Genomic DNA, 22096 nt, shown 5'->3' on the forward strand with positions numbered 1-22096 from the left:
ATAGAGAAATAATAGAAATGTAAAATGCATAAAAAAGTAACACACACACAGTGAGTAACGATAACTTGGCTCTATGCACAGGGTACCAGTACTGAGTCGACGTGCAGAGGTACAAGGTCATTGAGATAGATATGTACATTTAACTAGGAATAAAGTGACCGTCTACAGCCCCACATACTGCAGCTTCACAGCAGAGCAGAGAGAGAGAAGAGCTGTAATCTACAGCCCCACATACTGCAGCTACACAGCAGAGCAGAGAGAGAGAAGAGCTGTAATCTACAGCACCACATACTGCAGCTTCACAGCAGAGCAGAGAGAGAGAAGAGCTGTAATCTACAGCCCCACATACTGCAGCTACACAGCAGAGCAGAGCTGTAATCTACAGCACCACATACTGCAGCTTCACAGCAGAGCAGAGAGAGAGAAGAGCTGTAATCTACAGCCCCACATACTGCAGCTACACAGCAGAGCAGAGAGAGAGAAGAGCTGCAATCTACAGCCCCACATACTGCAGCTACACAGCAGAGCAGAGAGAGAGAAGAGCTGTAATCTACAGCCCTACATACTGCAGCTACACAGCAGAGCAGAGCTGTAATCTACAGCACCACTTAACGTACTGTATGACCGTACCATGACCTTAATGTATTCATACTGCAATTGTCAGAGAAGTCAAGTATATTATAATGAACAATCAACATGGCCATTTGTTGATGACTTTTAGATGTAACACCATCACACATCATGTAATACAACCTGACAACGAAATGTACCACCCAAACATCGCAAAAAGATGCATTGAAAATACACATCCTACTGTCACAATTATCGCTGCATCTTCACACATTGCAGAGCATCAAACTGATCCATTGCCCGTCCTTTTAACCTATGCCAATGTGTTTGTTCCACAATTCCAGCTTCAAAACGCACAAGTCTGTGAAGTGTCTATACATTCCATATGGAGAGGGGAGTCCCGGGAGAGAAGGGGACAGAGCAGAGGAATGGGCATCAGTCAGGATTAGCGGCATGACTGATCCATCCAACTCCAGTGAAAATTTGTCTGGCATTTCTCTCCTTCGTATTACCAACAAAATAAAAAAAAAGTTGCTCTCCGACGCGAAAAGGAGAAACAGATTGGTAATAAAGTGATGGCAAAGGGAGCGAGAGTGAGTGAGAGAGATGGAAGAGAAAGTGCAAGACTGACAGAGTGTCCAAACCAGGTGTGGGAAACCTTTTGGCTCAACGACCACATTGAGCTGTTGAAACCAAGTGAAGGGCCACATACTATATGCATGACAAAACATGTGAAGCCTTTATTTATTTTCACATTGACACGCAGCTACTAGTGTACTGTAGGTGTACATATGCTTGCAGAACAATTCTACCCTTGTACCATCTCTACCCTTGTACCATCTCTACCCTTGTACCATCTCTACCCTTGTACCATCTCTACCCTTGTACCATCTCTACCCTTGTACCATCTCTACCCTTGTACCATCTCTACCCTTGTTTTTTGTGAACACATTACACAAATGTTTCACAAAATCGATATAATTTATAACATCACAGACACAGTCAAACACACACAGATCCTGCATCTCTACCCTTGTAAAGTACAATCAAACTTATAGTCACAATATGCTAACTTAAAAATATATATTTATTATATGACTGGAGACATGCAAAATGTAACAGCAGATGTGTAAAAAAAAAAAAAACTATTCTAAAATATGAGTGAAACATATGGTAAGAGCATCCGTTTCATTTGGAATGGTCTGTTTTTGAAAACATATTAAGGAACAATTCTCATCTCCATTGTGAGCCATATTTACAGATATCCAAATCAACTCAGCCCAAATCTGACTGATTACCGGTAGTTATTAAAGCAAATCACATTGTATTTGTCACATACACGTGTTTAGCAGGTTGTATTGCAGGTGTAGCTAAATGCTTGTGCTTCTATTACCTGTATCCAAGTGCATTGCTGGATCATTTTCACTGCATAACCATCACCATGAAAAAGCATAATCCTTGCCTACCCCAGTCACGGTTATTCAAGTCTTACTGTGAACAATGTGAACGCTGCAGCCGGTCTGGTGTTCAACCTTCCCAAGTTCTCTCATGTCACCCCGCTCCTCCGCACACTCCACTGGCTTCCAGTTGAAGCTCGCATCTACTATAAAACCATTGTGCTTGCCTACGGAGCTGTGAGGGGAACGGCACCTCCTTACCTTCAGGCTCTGATCAGACGCTACACACAAACGAGGGCACTACGTTCATCCACCTCTGGCCTGCTAGCTCCCCTACATCTACGGAAGCACAGTTCCCACTCAGCCCAGTCAAAGCTATTCGCTGCTCTGGCACCCCAATGGTGGAACAAGCTCCCCCACGATGCCAGGACAGCGGAGTCACTGACCACCTTCCGGAGACACTTGAAACCCAACCTCTTTAAGGAATACCTGGAATAGTATAACAGTAATCCTTCTACCCCCCATCCCCCACCCCCATAAAAAAAAAGGGAAAAAAGGGTAGTTGTCCCACTAGCTATCCTAAGTTGAATGCACCAATTTGGAAGTCGCTCTGGATAAGAGCGTCTGCTAAATGACTTAAATGTAAATGTACATGTAAAACAATGGGTCTGGTCAACTCTCTTGGCAAGGGCATCTAAGTCTGGTGTCATCTTTGATGTAGAGATTCTCAGAACAGCTGACAAGTGGTCATTTGTTCAATTTGACCTGTGACGGTATTTGTTGTAATTCATGACTGAGAACGTTTGTTCACACACATATGTGGACCCGAATAAAACAAGCATCCTTTGGGCGTGCTTTTTAATGTTTGGAAACTTTGTTTCATTCAGTGAGCCATAGAACTAGTCTATTGTTGCTGTTTTGTACTTCTCCTTCAAAGCACTGTCACATTGGATGTCGATGAGCTCCAATTGTGTGTCTGGTGGTGCTCTCACTGTCGAAAGACTGGGCATGATACAAGCTCCAGCTCAGTCTCAATCTTGGTGAAGTCTGAGAAGCAGCAGGAAAACTCAGCATGCAGGTCGATCAAAGTGCTACTGTATGTCTCAGTGCGGCACTGCGATATGGGCGAGTTCAGTGCGGCCAGTGTTCGGGAAATGAGCGAGAGACCGGCTGCTCATTTGTCTGGAGAACATCATAAGTTTGGCCTTGAATGCCTTCACGTTGGAATACAGTTCATGCACAAAAACACAATTTCCCTGCAGTTTCACATTTAGATCGTTCAGATGCCCCAATATGTCCACACCGAAAGCAAAGTCGCCCAGTCAGTCTGTCTTTCAACTCGGAGAAGTCGTCAGCTTTTCCAACCGTATCAAGAAACATACCCATCTCCCCTCTCAGTTCCCACACACAGCTAAATACTTTCCCCAGGCTTAGCCAGCGCACATTTGAAGGGTACAACAAGTCCTGGTGCTCTGCCTCTGTCATTGAGCAGCTGAATGAACTGATGATGGTTAAGCCCCCTTGCCCGTATAAAGTTGACACGTTTTACAACCACTTTGACAACATTTTCCAGCTTCAACACACTTTTACACAGGGCTTCCTGATGAATAATACAATGAAGAAATATCAATTCCTCCGAGTTAAGGCTTTCTTCTTTTACTTTGTCTTGTAATCTTTTTAGTAGGCCAATGTTTTTACCGGTTAGATTTGGTGATCCATCTGTTATGACGTTTGTCAGTTTTCTCCACGGTAGCTTCATTGTTTCCAAGCAGGAAGTTCCTCTTATTTCAAAGTTCTCATTTATTCCTCTGACAAAAATTAAAAGTTGAGCGGTGTCTCTGATGTCAGTACTCTCATCCAGTGCTATAGAAAAAAGATCGAAGCCATCTGCTTTTTTCTTCAACTCGGAGATTAGCTCCTCACCTATCACTTCCACACGCCTGGTGATGGTTCTGCGTGATAAGATAATTTTCTCTAATTGGCTTTTACTCTCAGGACAAAGTATACCAGCAGTCTCCACCATACACTCTTTCACAAACTCCCCTTCAGCAAAAGGCTATGCTTTGCGATTTTATGTGCCACTACGTAGCTTGCCTTAGTTACGGAGTCTTGAGTAGAGCACCGTTTAGTAAACTTATTTTGTTGGCCTTTTAAGTTTGTGGCAAGTTTTGAGGCATTCCTTGCCTTTTCCTGAGAGGACAGATTGCTGGAGTAGTTAGCATGCTGGCATGAAAAATGACGATTGAGATTACATTCCTTAAAAACGACAACACTTTCTTGGCATATCAGACATACCGCCTTACGTCCAATATGAGTAAAAAAGTATTTTGCTGTCCATTCTTCTTTAAATACACAACATTCAGAGTCCACCTTTCTCATTTTCGCAGCACTCATTTTTCACATAAAAAGTCGTCAAGCACTGAAGTGGCTATGATGACTGAGCGCATTCTGAATCTGACTGTAGGCCCAAATACAGAGCGCGCTGCCAGGCTACAGCGCCATCTATTGGAGGTTGTTTGTTTATCATGGAATGAGTAATTTTAGGCCAAAAATCGTACCTCAAATATAATAATATTTAATAAATTTAAAAAATGTCTCGCGGGCCGGATTGAAGTGCCCGCCGGGTCCAAACTATGGTGCAATAATAAGTAAGTCTGAAGGATCAATTGCCCAAACTCACTTGAGCTAGGCCCTAACCCTCGACAGACCTCTTATGGTGCTCATCGCTCAAAACATGGCTGGGACTGGAGAGAGGGACTGGAGAGAGGGACTGGAGAGAGGGACTGGAGAGAGGGACTGGAGAGGGGGACTGGAGAGGGGGACTGGAGAGGGGGACTGGAGAGGGGGACAAAAGACAGCTGCCAAAACAAAGAGAAATGACTGACAGACACAGGTGACATTCACACACAAACATGGGCTCTACATCAAGCTCAATTGGGGAACAGTGGAAAAGTTTAGGCCCACACGCACACAGAGAGATCAATGTGTGATAAACTAATGGGCTGTACGTCAAGATCACTTGGGAAAGGCAAACACACACCCACCCAGGCCTACCTGTGACATACACAGCAAACATGGGCTGTACATCAAGCTCACCTAGAAGGGTGGGCAAACATATCAAGCTCACTTGGAAGTAAGCACCCACGCAACTTAGATCAATGATCCAACCCCATCAGATCTTACATTGTTTTAGAGAACGAAGGATGAGGGAAGGATGACTAGTATTTGAACAGCCCCAATTGCTGAGATATACATGGGAGACAACCACCCTTGGATACCAGTCAAGCTTGTGTGGGCGGCTATTGGGAATCAAGCTTGGAGCTAGACCAATTTTAGAGAAATCCTGAACACACAAGCACCTCCCTTGAGGTATTCTGAGATGCTCAGTTAGTCCCAAAGCAGACAGGGAGGAGAGAAGGAGAGGAGAGGCAGACGTGAGGAAAAATAAACTAATAAATCTGCAAATTATTTTACCGTTGGGGACGGAGGGAGAAATTAACCTGCCCACGAGAGAGAGAGAGAGAGAGAGAGAGAGAGAGAGAGAGAGAGAGAGAGAGAGAGAGAGAGAGAGAGAGAGAAATGTGCTGGCAGCCATTTTTCTGCTTCTCTTCAACATAACAGTTGATTTATTTATTTGGGAAGAGAGAAAGGAGAATCACTTTTTCTTTGTTGGTGCCAGAGCCAGAGCACATACCTTGTTACAGTGTTGTGAGGAGTGTGTAGGTTGGTACAATAGAGATTGGATTTTTTTGGAAACAGAGATGGGTCTCTCTCTCTCTCTCGCTGGGCCTGTGTTGTGTATGTGGCCAGCACATTTCTCTCACTCACTCGCTCTCACTCACTCACTCTCACTCACTCACTCTCAAACAGAGAAAGATATGGGGAGAGAAAGATATGCAGAGACAGACAGAGAGAAACACAGACAGAGAGCGCGAGAGAGAGAAAGAGCACGCCTTTCGACTCCAGGTGGGTGCCAGCAAGAGGTATGTCCAGGCTGCATGAGTCACCGGGGTCTCCAAAAGGTTGATCGTGAGCTAATAGTAGCTCTCAGCCCACCTATGAGTAGCTCACCAAACAATTCCGAAAGTATATGCAATTATTCATGTGTCACATCGCAAACTGTCATAAACAAATCTCACAAGTCTCTGACACCGCAAGCTCCCAGCTACCATCTAATCAACGCAACATTATCCCACCCCTGGTTAGCCACTATTGGCTTAAATAGCCAAACCTAACAATATCTGCCAATTAATTTCAAGCAATATTGCCCCAGTCTGTCTGTGTGGTGCAGGCGTTTGTGTCTATCACGCCGTGTAGCCACGTCTTGCGGCAGAAGTAGATAATGAGTAAGTATTTCAAATGTATTATTCGTTATTTGCAAACATTACTATGAAATGAGCAGCAGCAGTCAAAGCCGCAGGAAGAAGGGGTGCTCAGGATGCTGTAGCACCACACTGAAAAATATTTTTTTTTTTCACAAAAGGTAGTGCACTAGGCCTTTACTAGTCCTGTATTAGTTGACCGATATAGCCCTTTGTAGTACAGACAAAAAATACAAATCTGCGCACCCCCTCCTCCTTATTTTACCAGGTATATTGACAGAAAACAGTGTACAAGAGAAAGTAGTGTAGTAAGGACATGGGGAAGAGTTGCAGGGGAGAGGAGAAGAACGTGCCCATTTGAAAGCTAGGAAAAAAAATTAGGAGCTACATTTTTTCAAAGTAGCTCTCATGCTAGAAAAGGTTGGAGACCCTTGCTCTAGACAGACCCTGGTGGTAGAGAGGTGCTGTCACCTGGTGGCCACTACTAGTATGACATCTGCAGTGTACAGGATACATAAAGAGCACTACATTTACCTGTCATTCATCTCTATTTAAAAAGACTGGTGGTGATGTGATGCAGTAACACCAATAATGTATAGGCCTATAGGTGTGAAAATAACTGCAGTACTGCGTCAAGACGCAGAGTCGTTTCTCCAGAGATGTCGTCTCTTGCCTAAAACTAATAGGAAGCATAGAAATAGCACACATAGAATGGATCTACCGCTTCTTTGACTTGCTTTCAATGAGAATGATAGATCTATAACTAACATTTAAATGTGAATTTGGTCAGGTCGCCCAAAATGTTACATATTGCAGCTTTAAAAGGGTATTTCAACACAACTATGGCCTCTCCATCTACACTGATGTGAAAAACTGTTTCAGACTATTGAGATGCAGCCAGTTGTCCTCTGTCCCTCCGTGACAGTGACAGGCCTCCGATGGAGGCAGGTTTTCCACCACATCGCGTCCTCTCTCAGGTCAGCTGGTCACAAGGGAGACAAGGAAGACAAAGGAGGCAGTTTCAGCCTATTGGGACGTAGCCCACATCTGCCTACCAGTCCCAGCAGGGACAAGGTGAGAGAGAGAAAGAAGGAGAAATAGAGGGTAAGAGAAATAAATAGAGGGTGAGAAAGACGGGGTGAGAGAGAGTGGGGGAGGAGTCAGCAGGTTTGAGTCTGGGGACCAGTGTGGTATCCTACGAAGCGAGCTAGATCTACTCAGGGTTTTCTAAAGCTAACCAGCTTCACATTCCAGGACAGGCTTCATCCGTACTACGACGGCGGCTATTGCTAGTCCGCCTGCCGCTAATTCTAGCAGGCTTGTAACTGCGCGTGCATGTTGCACATCACTAGTCAGACGCCGGACTCTTCATTGAGACAATGCTGAAACATCAATCCATGGTCGAGTCAGTGCCACATTTTCATTTGTGCCCAAAAAAAGTAAGTGGATTTAGCAGTGAGTTAGCCTTCCCCGGAGCAGGTTAGTTATCCTTCCCCGGAGCAGTTAGTTATCCTTCCCCGGAGCAGGTTAGTTATCCTTCCCCGGAGCAGGTTAGTTATCCTTCCCCGGAGCAGGTTAGTTATCCTTCCCCGGAGCAGGATAGTTATCCTTCCCCGGAGCAGGATAGTTATCCTTCCCCGGAGCAGGATAGTTATCCTTCCCCGGAGCAGGTTAGTTATCCTTCCCCGGAGCAGGTTAGTTATCCTTCCCCGGAGCAGGTTAGTTATCCTTCCCCGGAGCAGGTTAGTTATCCTTCCCCGGAGCAGGTTAGTTATCCTTCCCCGGAGCAGGTTAGTTATCCTTCCCCGGAGCAGTGAGTTATCCTTCCCCGGAGCAGGTTAGTTATCCTTCCCCGGAGCAGTGAGTTATCCTTTCCCGGAGCAGGTTAGTTCCGAAGGATTCATTGCCATAGAAATTGACCTGGCTAAAAGTTGAGTTACTTTCGTATGACTGGTTCTCTCGAGTTGAACTCAAGAGCTGACCAAAGTTAGCTCGCCAACTCCTCAAACCTGCTTCGTATGATACCCTTCTGGGCTGCTCTCTCTCTGAACTCTATCCATCCGTTCCCAGAAACATAATGAGGGAGAAGGGGAGAGAGTATGGACTGGAGAGTATGACAGGAAAGTCGACAGGCTGCAATGCCGTGGGGCCAATAGAACAATGACAGAGGTCAGCAAATGAGAATTCAAGAAATCAAGGTGCTCACACCAAACAATCCAATGAGGATGTTAAGCAAGCCCAATTGGCCAATGACAGTTCAGGGAGCTGACAACTTCCAGATGACCACCCACCCGAAAGATGAAAGTCGCCACAAAACCAACACTTATCTATCCCACCATACCATCTGGGGGTAGCCTACAGAAGGCCTGTTTGAAAAAGACAAGGTGACATTTTACAACAAACGCTGCGTTGCCGACGGGGCCTGCCTTAAAAAAGGCAACCCAATAATTCACTAATCCCTAAACAAACTTGCTAACGTGCCACTGCCTTGAGGCGGAGGGCCTCAGTGTTATTCCGACTACTCCGATTCTGAGAACAGCAGGAGGGGAGGAAGAGGTGGGGAACCATGCTGGGAACCATGCTGGGAACCATGCTGGGAACCGGCACAAAGGCTCATCCCTCTACTGGGGAACTGTACCTGCATGTCTGCAAAAATAACACACTTGGAAGAAAATACAATACAATTCCACCACCACCCCCCTCTTCTCTTCCCTACTTTTCTCTATCAGTTCTGTCCGTCTACCCCGCTCTCGGTCACTCCCCTCTCTACTCTAGTTCTACCCCCTCCCTCTCCCATTCCCATTTCTCTCCCTCTCTACACCCTTCCCTCCTCCCCCTTCACAGCTTCCATTCCCTGGGCTCGGGGAGATCTTAGGGCAGCCGAAGCCAATCTATAAATGTTTGATCCTTTTTTTCGGCGCTAGAGTCTTCGCTCTGACTCAGGGGAAAAACACTAACTTAGCAAGCTAGGTTTTTTTTTTTTGTGTGTGCAGATTTCTTTCGCAAACTCATTCTGTAAGCAGATTGCTGCGACGGCAACACCTTTTATGTAACCAAAGGCTAGCCATGAATATTTCAAGGTCTTAAAAGTTCAGCCACCGGATCTGAAAAAAATCTAAGCAGATCATAAAAACTACTAACTTTAGGGAATTAAATCAACTTTCTTTGTGGGTCACCTAAAGAAAAAAGATTGTCAGAAGGAAGACCGTATCACAGGCTCGATTCAGAATATAAACAGACAAACTAGGTGAGAGTCCTACAGTCTGGGATTTGGGAAGCTGTTCAAAAGGTCATTTCAATTCCTGTATTTTTGAAGGATTAGGCTGTTTTTGGAATTACAGACTGTAGCTTTAAGGGTAACACTAAAACAATGATATAGGCTATAATGTGTCCTCTTGTAATAGCAATAAGGCCAAGCTACATTACTGGAGGCTCCATTTGTGGCTCCGTCTTACTTAGAAGGAAGTAATGGACTCTGACAAGGCCAGGTTTGGGATTCATTCAAAGGCAGTTTCCTGTGTGATATTAAGCCAATCATTATTTCCTCTGCCGTATCCCAATAACATCCAGAACTAATATCCCGTCCCGTGTCTCTGAGCGGAGCTGGAACGGTCTCGGAACATAGGAGAAACGCCAGGCGATTCCGCAGTCATTTGGCTAGGGAGTGAGTGTTCAAGGTTGCTGCTAAAGCGCTTCCTCTTTGTTCCTCTGTGCTGGGAGGTTTTTGGGAGGAGGTGTGTGAGAGGGGGGTGCACATATTTTGTCAGCGCTTTCTAGGACTGGTCCTGCTTTTGGTGCAGTGCTATGACAAAAAGATTAAATAAACGGTTGTGGAAATACTGCAGTAATCACAGCCATGGAGGAAGCCAGGGAAACATCCCCTAACAATCAAAGCAAAGTTAGTCTCACGGATTGAACACAGACCGTGTTCCATTACAGAAAGCATCTCCTTTACACTCTACCCTCGCCCACCCCCAAATTCATTAAGTGGAGTAAACAAGGGCAGAGCGGAAAGGGACGACCTTCTGGAATGGAACGCAGCCCCAGTCCCAATCCTCCTGAAGCAGTGTAGTGTGTAGACCTGCTGGGTCTTCTTACCTTGGCCACAAACTGCCTGTCCTTCTGGTCCATGTTGGCTGTGGGGGCTACGTAGTCCTTCCAGATACGCACTTTACGCTCTTTAGCAGATCTAACAAACAGAAAGGATGACTCAGTTAGAAGGGGGATAATGTCAACAAAAAGAGGAGAGGAAACAAACAGAGCAGCAATCATCAATGAAGACGTAATGGCCTTGTGTGAATGGTGATGTGAAAAGCAGGAGATTTGGTCAAAAGAACAATGAAGGTAGAGAAAACATCCTTTCATACAATTCTCAGAAAAAATTAAGAAATATATCAAAACATCCTTTCATATACTGAACAAAAATATAAATGCAACAATTTCACTGAGGTGTAGTTCATATAAGGAAATCAGTCAATTGAAATAAATTAGGCCCTAATCTATGGATTTCACGACTGGGCAGGGACGCAACAGTGGGTTGCGTCCCTGCCCAAACACTGGAGAGCCAGGCCAAGCCAATCAGCTGTCCGGGTGGCTTGTCTCAGACAATCCCGCATGTGATGAAGCCTGATGTGGAGGTCCTGGGCTGGCGTGTTTACACATGGTCTGTGGTTGTGAGGCCGGTTGGACGTACTGCCAAATTCTCTAAAACGACGTTGGAGATGGCTTATGGTAGAGAAATGAACATTAAATTATCTGGCAACAGCTCTGGTGGACATTCCTGCAGTCAGCATGCCAATTTAACTCCCTCAAAACTTGACACAACTGTGGCATTGTGTTGTGTGACAAAACTGGACATTTTAGAGTGGCCTTTTATTGTCCCCAGCACAAGGTGCACCTGTGTAATGATCATGCTGTTTAATCAGCTTCTTGATATGCCACACCTGTCAGGTGGATGGATTATCTTGGCAAAGGAGAAATGCTCACTAACAGGGATGTAAACACATTTGTGCACACAATTTCAGAGAAATACACTTTTTGTGCGTATGGAAAATTCCTGGGTCTTTTATTTCAGCTCATGAAACATGGGACCAACACTTTACGTTGCGTTTATATTTTTGTTCAGTATATAATTCCTGGTAAAAAGGAATAAAACATTTTTTTAAACATGTTCATATGATTCTTAGTAAGAAATATAAAGGCAATAGGCCTACATAAAAACATTTCATAAGCACTTCCCATCATCTGGTATTCAATGTTTTCATAATGTGTTTCAATACAAAATATTAAATCAAATCCATGCTAAAACGACTCAAAGACTAACAATGATGACAGGCAAAGCTGGCTCAATTGATACTCTGAGGGTGAAACTTCTACATCTCCAACTGTGCTGGATTCAGACCAACTAGAATACTGATTTATGCCTGTTAAATTACTTCTCAAATTACTGCCTCCCTCGGGGGGACTCACTGATCTGTACATATGTAAGTTGCTTGATATTTCAGAGATTTTTCTGGATCAAAAAGAGTGTCGGGTGTGGCAGGGGGCATGGCAGCTGAGAGAAAATTGTCCAGTTTTAAAGCTAATTTCCTGCAATTCTCTGCACAGCCATGGCTAATGCTGTGTTCTTTTGCTCAAACATAATAAAATCAATACTGCTAAATTCATTGTTTTTGTCATTTTCAATTTTCCCTGACTGTCAAGATTTTATTTTGGTATATATCCATTATCTTTTCTACATACTTTATATCTGACTTTAGTCATTAAAGTTGCACCTGTTCACTGCAAGCCTTTTTCAGGTGAGCATGCCATTGCTTCCTCCAATCCAACCTCTTTGTCAGATCACTGACGAAGTTCTGTCAGTCTCACTTCCAGTTCGAAAGAAATGACTAATTTCTAAAGTATTCACAATTAGCCACATCCCCTAATTGGTTGGTTACTAAAACGGTAGAGGATAATGACGGTTGTGGTCACATTGACAGTGACTGTGTTGCTGTATGGGTTTTGGTTGGGGAAGGGACTGACTTTTCTCCGGCCCGGAGTTTCTCTGCTCCCTGGGTGTAGACGGCCATGGACCAGTCCACACAGCGGGCGAACCCTTCCTTCAGCAGCAGCTCTGTGATGTTCCCGTTCTGGAGATGAAACAACGAGGATAGAACATATAAAGTATTGTATATTCCATGATAAATACACTATTTATAGTGATGATTACTGTTGAGGAAACAAAGATAACAGAGTAAGCTCAACAGAAAGAGATGACATCACATTGCCTGCGCTCAAACACGTTCACAGAGAACCTCATACAATGTAAGGGTCTCATGAAGAAAGTTTGAGTACAGTTAAGTGCAACAACCTCACAGACTTCTGCAAGGTTCAAAATTATATAGTTATCCTTCCTTGCCCTCTGGCCTACAGCAACAGAACTCCAAGCTACCAGCCTTTGCGTATAGTACAATGCTCAGGGGTCATAGGTGAGGGGTCAGTCAGTCTCACCGGGTGGAGGATGGTACCCAGGATGACCTGGTTGGGGCAGCTCTCCAGGATGATCTGCACGTCCCTCTGGAGCAGACGTGACTCTGTGAAGAACTTGGCCTCGGCAGCAAAGGGCTCTGGCGACTCCGTGCCGTCCGCCTCGCGCTTGAACGTTGGACACTGGAGAGAGGATATATAATGTAATATGCCATTTAGTAGACTCTTTTATCCAAAGCTATTTCTACTACAGTGAGTGCATTTATTTGTGTGTGACCACAGCGGATATCGAACCCACGACCCTGGCGTTACTCTTACCAACTGAGCTACACAGGACCAAGAGAGAGAGGAAGAAAATGCCAAAAGACCAAAAGATAAATTCATATGACAGATACACCTTATAGTAAATACAAACTAGATATGGGAGACAGACCAGAGCTGGGAGATGGGGCACTAAGGTTCAAGACGGCTGTAATATCTTAAGTGTGAGATGGGAAAGATTTGTTATCTGCAGTGGTCCGTTTGTAAAACCTCTGGGTCTTAGAAAAAGATGGATGGTGAAATAGGAGAGTAACAACAAAAGGAAAAAACCCTAAAATCACTTCCATCTCACATACCTTATGAGTTAGAAAGTGATAGACCATCCCCTGATAATGAAGTAGTACAATTAGCTAACCCCTGCAGAAACATATAGGGATATTCCCTAATCAAATCAGTAGGAATATGCGCTGTAGTCTATAGAGGATATAAAAGTTGACCATACACACAACCATATATCCTACGATCATAGTACGGTCAAAGAGACTGACCTTGACCCCAGAGAGCATGACCGTGACCAGGTAGTAGTCAGGCAGGAGCAGGGCACGGACCACACTACCGTCGCGCACGTGCTCAATGATGGCTGAGAGAGAGAGAGAGAGAGAGAGAGAGGAGAGCGAGAGAGAGAGAGAAAGGAGAGCGAGAGAGAGAGAGAAAGGAGAGCGAGAGAGAAAGAGAGAGAGAGAGAGAGAGAGAGAGAGAGAGAGAGAGACACTAGGGTCAGAAATAAAGTATTCATACATTCAATTCATAGTTTTAATACGATAAAACCCATCGGTTTACACAGGGGGAAACATTCTACTATGACCTCATAATTCTGTTTTATAGGTTCTACCAGTTTTAGAGTAAAGCAGACTCAGTTCTATACAGAGCCAGTGCTACAGTAGATTCAGTCATAGAATTAGGAATTAGAATCATTTAATAGGATCTCTATGGATTCAGTTCTATACTGTATTATGCCTTAAAAGTCAGTGGTCAAATGTTTCCATCTACAGGATGACCTTCACCTCATTTCTGTCCTCTACTATATGGAGGGTGTTTACAGTACATGTTGTTGATTACATACTGCTCTGGTGGGTTATAGAATAATGTATTCTCTCCCTCTTCTTCTGTTGTCGCCCTGACCTCTAAAAATGTCTGTTAGTGTGAAAGGCCGCTACACAAGCAGCATTTGAGCTGTAAATGGTGTTTTGAGTGTTCGGGGGCTGAATAAATGCAGTCAGACAAGGGGATCAGCCATAATCCAGACCGGGAAAATTAGTATTCCGATTCCGGGCCCCCGGAACTCAATGGAGGGAACATTTAAAGCGATTCGGCTGGATTGCTACTGCCCATTTAAAACAGGGGCGGACTCGCTGAATGGTACAAAACCCTCCACACCATTTCACCATTAAATTAAAGGGAGTGGCCGTTAGCTGCGGTGGACCGGACAGAATGGAGAAACGCATTAGAGGGGGTGAAACTCACATAATGAGCCTGTGAGGTGTGATACAGGGAGCCATTACGTGCCAGATATAGATATAGATATAGAGGCATCGAGCCAAAATGGTGGATTATGCAGCTGTGTGTGGTGTGCACACAGGGGCTTCTAATAAGGAACTATGAGGTGTGTGTGAGTATGTGTGAGTGTTAGCCCTACCATTGACAGGTTTCTGGTGCATGGAGTCAACGAAGTTGCGGGGGTTCTCAATGCTGTACTTGAGGTCGCGTACGGTGTTAGTGCCACCGCCCTCCGTCCACATGCCTTTCTTGGAGGCCTTGGCCTGGTCCTCCAGGTCACACAGTCTAGCCTGATCTGGACTACACACACCGGGACAAGAGAAGACAAGTGGTTAGTATATAACACACAGGCTGAGGTTTCAAACTATAGTAAAGTAGCTGGAATAGATCTTAGAGACAATGGAAATTGTTCTTTTTGCTGACACAGAGCCCAGTCCCAGCACAGTGCCTTGTTAAAGGGCATCAGTAGGTGACAATTATACTGATGCCAGCAAGCCTCCAGCTCACTCTTCTGTTACTGGTCCAGTCCTCTATATTATCCGTTTGGCCTTAGGGGGCAACTGGAACTGCATGGGCACTAGTTAGTAGTTCTAGCTACACTGACAGTTCTACTACCGGCCCTCAGGCTAAACTGATGAGACTGGCTAGGTGGACATACAACTGGACATAGCAGTTCTACTACCGGCCCTCAGGCTAAACTGATGAGACTGGCTAGGTGGACATACAACTGGACATAGCAGTTCTACTACGTTATGCTTTTTAAATCCTTTCAGATAAATTAGGGTCAAAAAGAGCAATGGTTCCCAAATGTATGGTTATGCTTTCATGACCCACGCCAATTCAATAAAAGCAGTGTTTCTAGTGTCACAAAATTAGCCTTTAGCTGTGACACGAGGGCCCGTGGCCACCTAATACTTGTGGGATACGCATTGGTTTAGTTGATCAACCAAAAACATAAGGGAGATTCAGGGGGAACAACTCTCTTCAGTGTCAGACACCTGGTAGACGGCCAAGTACACAACTCCCCAGTTTCTCTTCCATCTGCATGAGCTTTCAGGTTCAGCGTGTTGATAACCAGATTGTCAGGCTGGGCCTCTAACAAAGATTAGAGGGCACTTTGAAGACAACATGGCTCCCAACAACTCCCTCAAACGGGCAAGGCAGGCGATATATGTCTCAATTCCACGCTGGTTCAAAACAAATGGCGACCGTTATCTTGAAAGACCATCAGCGTTTTCCACTTCGCCTTTTTTTATTTTCTTCATTCTTTTCCGTCGTCGTGTGAACAGTTGAACACGTTTTCTGTGGAGTGGAGAAGTGAGGCTTGCCCATAACTGATATGAGAAACGGAGAGTGAGATATTGGGACGGGGTTCTTTGTTGAAACGAGCGCTGTGTAAATTCAGCCTTTTTACATTGATGCTGTCTGAAAGGGAGAGTGGGTGCTCGGTTTAGAAAGGGGCACAAAGTGGTACTCAATTAAAACACGTCACACACACACAAAGAAAAGAGAGAGAGTCTGAGTGTTCTGAAACAGTTCCTAATTGGAGCATTGGACTGGCGCCCAACAACCCCCTTCCATCCTCGACCGTTCTAGACACAAATCCCAACTGAAATAGAACTGTTTCTTGCTTACCGAAGCAGGAATACAGAGAACATTAAGTTTCTGGGCCAGCCCACAAAGCCTACAGAAAGTAAATTGTACTTAAGCTACTTAGGACTAACAGCACAAACCGGGGGGGGCTCCTGAGTGGCGCAGTGGTCTAAGGCACTGCAGTGCTTGAGGCGTCACTACAGATCCGGGCCGCGACCGGGAGACCCATGAGGCGACGCACAATTGGCCCAGCGTTGTCCGGGTTAGGGGAGGGTTTGGCCAGCCGGGATGTCCTTGTACCATCGCGCTCTAGCGATTCCTGTGGCAGGCCGGGTGCATACACGCTGACACGGTTGCCAGTTGTATGGTGTTTCCTCCGACACATTGGTGCTGCTGGCTTCCGGGTTAAGTGAGCAGGGTCTCGACCTTCGCTTCTCCCGAGTCTGTACGGGAGTTGCAGCGATGGGACAACACTGTAACTACCAATTGGATATCACGAAATTTGGGAGAAAAACTGGTTAAAAAAATACCAAATATATACAAAAAAATACAAAAAAACTGCACAAGCCAGGCTGGAATCACTGAGATTGAGGCTGCGCCTTTTCACTATAGCGCAGTGCACTTCTTTTGACCAGGGCCCATAAGGCTCTGGTTAAAAGTAGTGCACTATGTAGGGATGCAGCTTGAGGCTAGCCCAGATACTGAACGGACACAGCGAGATACTGTGAGTATGCGACTAGGCTGACGATCAGAGATCAATGAAGACACAGGAGGTAGCCTACTTGGTACTGTGTGAGACAATGTCAAATCATTCCTTCACTAAATATATTTATATTTAGTTCACAGCACTGTAGCTGGAAAGACGGGGCTGAAACTTACTTCTAAAATCAAAAAAGAGAGAGATGTCTTTTCCCCCAAAAAAATTCTAACATCAACCCACAAACGGGCAGCAAAAAACTAAAGCACTTTTAGGCTATAGCCTAGTTGTCAATATGGAGCTAGCACCGAAAATCTGCAGAACACAGCAAATAGAAACATAACCACTCGACATTGAAGAACGTGGTTCAGAAGAGGCAACCCCTCATCAGTTCAGCCACTCCACTGGGGATGGCAGTTTAAAGGATCAATAGTTGTGAAGCAGTGGTACCAATTCTAATTTGGATTCCCTCACCCACGGTCGGTGTGGTTACATAAACCACCACAACTCCCCCCTTCAATCATTTAACAAAAACAGCCAGTCAGAGAGACAGCCTGCTGTCTCATAGGCCAGGAGGAGCCTGCCTGGCCCAAGGTTGGGTTACCTTGGAAGAAACAGAAATTGTTTGAAGAGGAGATCTGTGGTGTAATTGTTTGCGCGTGTGCCCCAGCAGCGAGGAGAGGATGGTTGGCACGTGGCCCGGGCCTTCTGTTAATTGGCTCCTGGCATAGTTTGAGCGCCGCGGACAGCCAGGTTCGGAACATGTGCTCGCCCGCTCCGTTTCAAATCATCGTCGCCCTCCAATTGGGGTGATCATGGAGAGCAATCGCCAGGCTAATGAATAAGGGTCCGCTCGTCTCCCAGCCCTCCCACCATAATAACAACCCCATTTGGGCCAAACGACAGCCTGCGTAGAGGCGTTTACATTAAAGCCTGTTCCGAGCCATTGAGTGAAATGCTCGAAACGAGTCGTTAGGTCCAAAATATGCAGGCAGGCCATTTATATATTCATCTGGTACACACAGTGAAAACACAGGGTTTCACAGCACTGAACTCCTGTAGTGCCCAGTCATGCCCACTAAGGGGCGATCAATCACTCAGGGCTGAATGGGTGTTTTGGGACAGTTATTAGACTGGTGAGTTTGACTGGATAATAAAGCTTTATGTTATGTATGACAGAGGCTTTTGAGACCACCGATCAGTGGGAAAGCCTCAATGTTACTGCAGAGCAACACTGCCACCACCTGGTCTCACACCTTAACTGAGAGCCTCAAATGGGAGGGGGTGAAGATTCTATGTGCAGTGGCATTGTGTCATCAATAATACATGCAGCCCATTGTGACATCAAGCAAGCGCATTGTGACATCACACACTCATGAGTCACACTATTTTCTAAATTCTGTCATAGTGCAAGTGTTGAATTGTGACATCATACTTCGGCCTTCTGTGGCATCACAGCAAGTGGACAGTGTGCTGATGTCACAATAGGGAAATAATCAAAAGGTGTCACAATAGACAGACGACTGACGTTTATCCCATCATCTTACGCATGTAACAATGGCAAATTCTACTGTGACAAATTGACTGCATTATCATGTTTCCCTGGTTACCACCACTTCAAATCTCTATGGGGCTGATTAAAGACTTAGTAAATCAATCAACACCCTGTTAAAAGACTGATGCACCCTGTTGCTTGTGACATCACAGCACTGCTGAGATCTTACTTGTTGCCCCGGATTCCTTCCCTGCGGACGGTGGCGAGGCCCTCGTTCACCAGACACTCAGCAATGTTCTCGCCGGTGGTGTCTAGAGGGAGCGAGAGAGACAGAGGATTTAACACTCAAAAGAAATAAAGAAACAGAGTATGAAGTTGGAGGTACAGTGGATGCATGAAGAAGAGTCCCTTCATTCGATCAATGGAAATGCAGTCAATTCAAGGAGGAATTGAAATCCTATCCCTGAATGGAAAAATATCCCTGTGGGATATAGACAAATAGTGCACCAGTGATGTAGTGATGTTTTCCCCGACTAGTAGTAACTCTGGCCTCTATTTGTGGCTGTGTTAGCGTCTGGTGGTCTTCTCACCTCTGCCCAGGTACACCATGCCGTATTCTCTGCCCAGAGCGGTCTTGACCTCCACTGTGAAGCATACCTCCTTCCCAACCAGTATCTTGCGCAGGAACTCTCTGGCCTGGAAGGCATAGGGCTGCAAGGGAAAGAAGACAGGTTCACCTGTTGATCACGGCAATGTTTTACCACTAGGGGCACCAAATAATCACAATCACCCACAATTCATCTCTAGACCCTGACCAAAGAGATAGGACTCATCTTTGCATCTGTTCCATTATAGCGTCTATGACTGCATGGGCAGCGCAATCTCCATTTTGTAGAAGTCAATATTATTTTTCACAATTAGCTGATCCCTCCTGATGACCCGGTTGGACATGACTCCAACAGGGTCACCAGGAGGGATCAGCCAATGAAGTTGGATGTAACACCCAGTTGACTACATTAAAAATGGTGGAAGCCCTCAAATGGCGCTGCCCATGCTGATACGGCCTTTTGGCCACTAGAGGCCTCTATCATTCTCTATGACCAAAAACGGGACACATACAGTTGAAGTCGGAAGTTTACATACACCTTAGCCAACTACATTTAAACTCAGTTTTCCACAATTCCTGACATTTAATCCTAGTAAAAATTCCCTGTCTTAGGTCAGTTTTGATCACCACTTTATTTTAAGAATGTGAAATATCAGAATAATAGTAGAGAGAATTATTTATTTCAGCTTTTATTTCTTTCACCACATTCCCAGTGGGTCAGAAGTTTACATACACTCAGTTAGTATTTGGTAGCATTGCCTTTAAATTGTTTCACTTGGGTCAAACGTTTTGGGTAGCCTTCCACAAGCTTCCCACCATAAATTGGGTGACTTTTGGCCCATTCCTCCTGAAAGAGCTTGTGTAACTGAGTCAGGTTTGTAGGCCTCATTGCTCGCACACGCTTTTTCAGTTCTGCCCACACATTTTCTATAGGATTGAGGTCGGGGCTTTGTGATCGCCACTCCAAAACCTTGACTTTGTTGTCCTTAAGCCATTTTGCCACAACTTTGGATGTATGCTTGGGGTCGTCCATTTGGAAGACCATTTGCAACCAAGCTTTAACTTCCTGACTGATGTCTTGAGATGTTGCTTCAATATATCCACATAATTTCCCTTCCTCATGATGCCATCTATTTTGTGAAGTGCACCAGTCCCTCCTGCAGCAAAGCACCCCCACAGCATGATGCTGCCACCCCCGTGCTTCACGGTTGGGATGGTGTTCTTCTGCTTGCAAGCACCACCTTTTTCCTCCAAACATAATGATGGTCATTAAGGCCAAACAGTTCTATTTTTGTTTCATCAGACCAGAGGACATTTCTCCAAAAAGTACAATATTTGTCCCCATGTGCAGTTGCAAACCATAGTCTGGCTTTTTTATGGCAGTTTTGGAGCAGTGGCTTCTTCCTTGCTGAGTGGCCTTTCAGGTTATGTCGATATAGGACTCGTTTTACTGTGGATATATATACACTTTTGTACATGTTTCCTCCAACATCTTCACAAGGTCCTTTGCTGTTGTTCTGGGATTGGTTTGCACTTTTCGCACCAAAGTACGTTCATCTCTAGGACACAGAACACGTCTCCTTCCTAAGCGGTATGACGGATGCGTGGTCCCATGGTGTTTATACTTGAGTACTATTGTTTGTATAGATGAACGTGGTACCTTCAGGCTTTTGGAAATTGCTCCCAAGGATGAACCAGACTTGTGGAGGTCTACAATTTTTTTTCTGAGGTCTTGGCTGATTTCTTTAGATTTCCCCATGATGTCAAGCAAAGAGGCACTGAGTTTGAAGGAAGGCCTTGAAATACATCCACAGGTACACCTCCAATTGACTCAAATGATGTCAATTAGCCTATCAGAAGCTTCGAAAGCCATGACATCATTTTCTGGAATTTTCCAAGCTGTTTAAAGGCACAGTCAACATAGTGTATGTAAACTTCTGTCCCACTGGAATTGTGATACAGTGAATTATAAGTGAAATAATCTGTCTGTAAACAATTGTTGGAAAAATTACTTGTGTCATGCACAAAGTAGATGTCCTAACCGACTTGCCAAAACTCTAGTTTATTAACAATAAATTTGTAGAGTGGTTGAAAAACGAGTTTTAATGACTCCAACCTAAGTGTATGTAAACTTCCGACTTCAACTGTATATGCTTTACGAGACAACAAGCATCATATATCAGCGATTACATAATAACTGGCACTGCAGGTGGAATCTGATCGAAGAACACCCAACACTTTTTCTTAGCACAACCCCTGAGAAAACACTCCACCATAATTATGTTGCTCCAAAAAGTGAATGCATCGTCTCCATGCAGCCACCCAAAATCAATTTAGTTCCTTATGAACCTCAATACAACACTTATGAACCCCCCCCCCCCCTCCTCATTCGTCTTCATGAATGGACCAGCCCACTGATTGAGTCAGTAATTGGTTTAAGTGCTTCAACGCACCTCGTCGGGGGTGTCCTTTTGGTCGGGCTGGCTCTGGGGGGCGCGGCGAGCCAGCACCCCGGTACGGATGTTACTCAGGTTGATCTGACGCTCCGGGGGCGGGCCTCCCCGTGGCTGGCCCCGCACGATTATTGCACATCCTGACAAGACCTGGAAGAGAGGAACGTCACAGTAAATATTAGCATTGGGCTATTAGGGGAAACACCAGGGTTATTTACATTGCTGCAGGGGTAGGTAGAATGTCTACAGGCTAATCGGAGACTGGTAATGGGCTGATATGGAAGTAGAGCTTTTGGTAGTGCTTACTATTATTTTCACTAATTCTCTCAGAACTCAACCCTATTGCATGGTATTGGAGGTAGAGGAAAAAACGGTTGTGGTGAAAGAGTGTGACTGTATATAGTCTCGTAACAGTACTACTAGTAGTAGTAGCAGCAGTAATAGTCGTAGTAGTAGTGATCGTGGTTGTAGTAGTAGTAGTAGCAGTAATAGTGGTAGTAGTAGTAGCAGTAATAGTCGTAGTAGTAGTAGTGATCGTGGTTGTAGTAGTAGCAGTAGTAGAGCCAGGCCTAGTATAGACCTAACAGCTGTGACAGTGAATAGGCCTAGTGGTAGGTTGGTGTTGAGTGTTCAGTTCAGACAGGGTTTGACCCAATCAAAAACAAAGTGCCTTTTC

General features: G+C 44.9%; 1 protein-coding gene across 1 annotated transcript in view; it reads right to left on the reverse strand.

Annotated features, from left to right (window-relative positions):
- Positions 1-22096, reverse strand: part of LOC121543416 (staphylococcal nuclease domain-containing protein 1-like) — a 277997-nt gene that overhangs the window by 252592 nt on the left and 3309 nt on the right. Inside the window, exons 2-9 of the mRNA XM_041853265.2 lie at positions 21421-21570; positions 18951-19071; positions 18590-18671; positions 14715-14875; positions 13567-13658; positions 12782-12940; positions 12314-12420; positions 10388-10478 (exon numbers count right to left, since the gene is read on the reverse strand). Coding sequence (XP_041709199.2) covers positions 10388-10478; positions 12314-12420; positions 12782-12940; positions 13567-13658; positions 14715-14875; positions 18590-18671; positions 18951-19071; positions 21421-21570 — 963 coding nt within the window. The remainder of the gene's footprint in view (positions 1-10387; positions 10479-12313; positions 12421-12781; positions 12941-13566; positions 13659-14714; positions 14876-18589; positions 18672-18950; positions 19072-21420; positions 21571-22096) is intronic.

Source organism: Coregonus clupeaformis, chromosome 28 (genome assembly GCF_020615455.1).
Source record: "Coregonus clupeaformis isolate EN_2021a chromosome 28, ASM2061545v1, whole genome shotgun sequence".
NCBI classification, from domain to species: Eukaryota; Metazoa; Chordata; class Actinopteri; order Salmoniformes; family Salmonidae; genus Coregonus; species Coregonus clupeaformis.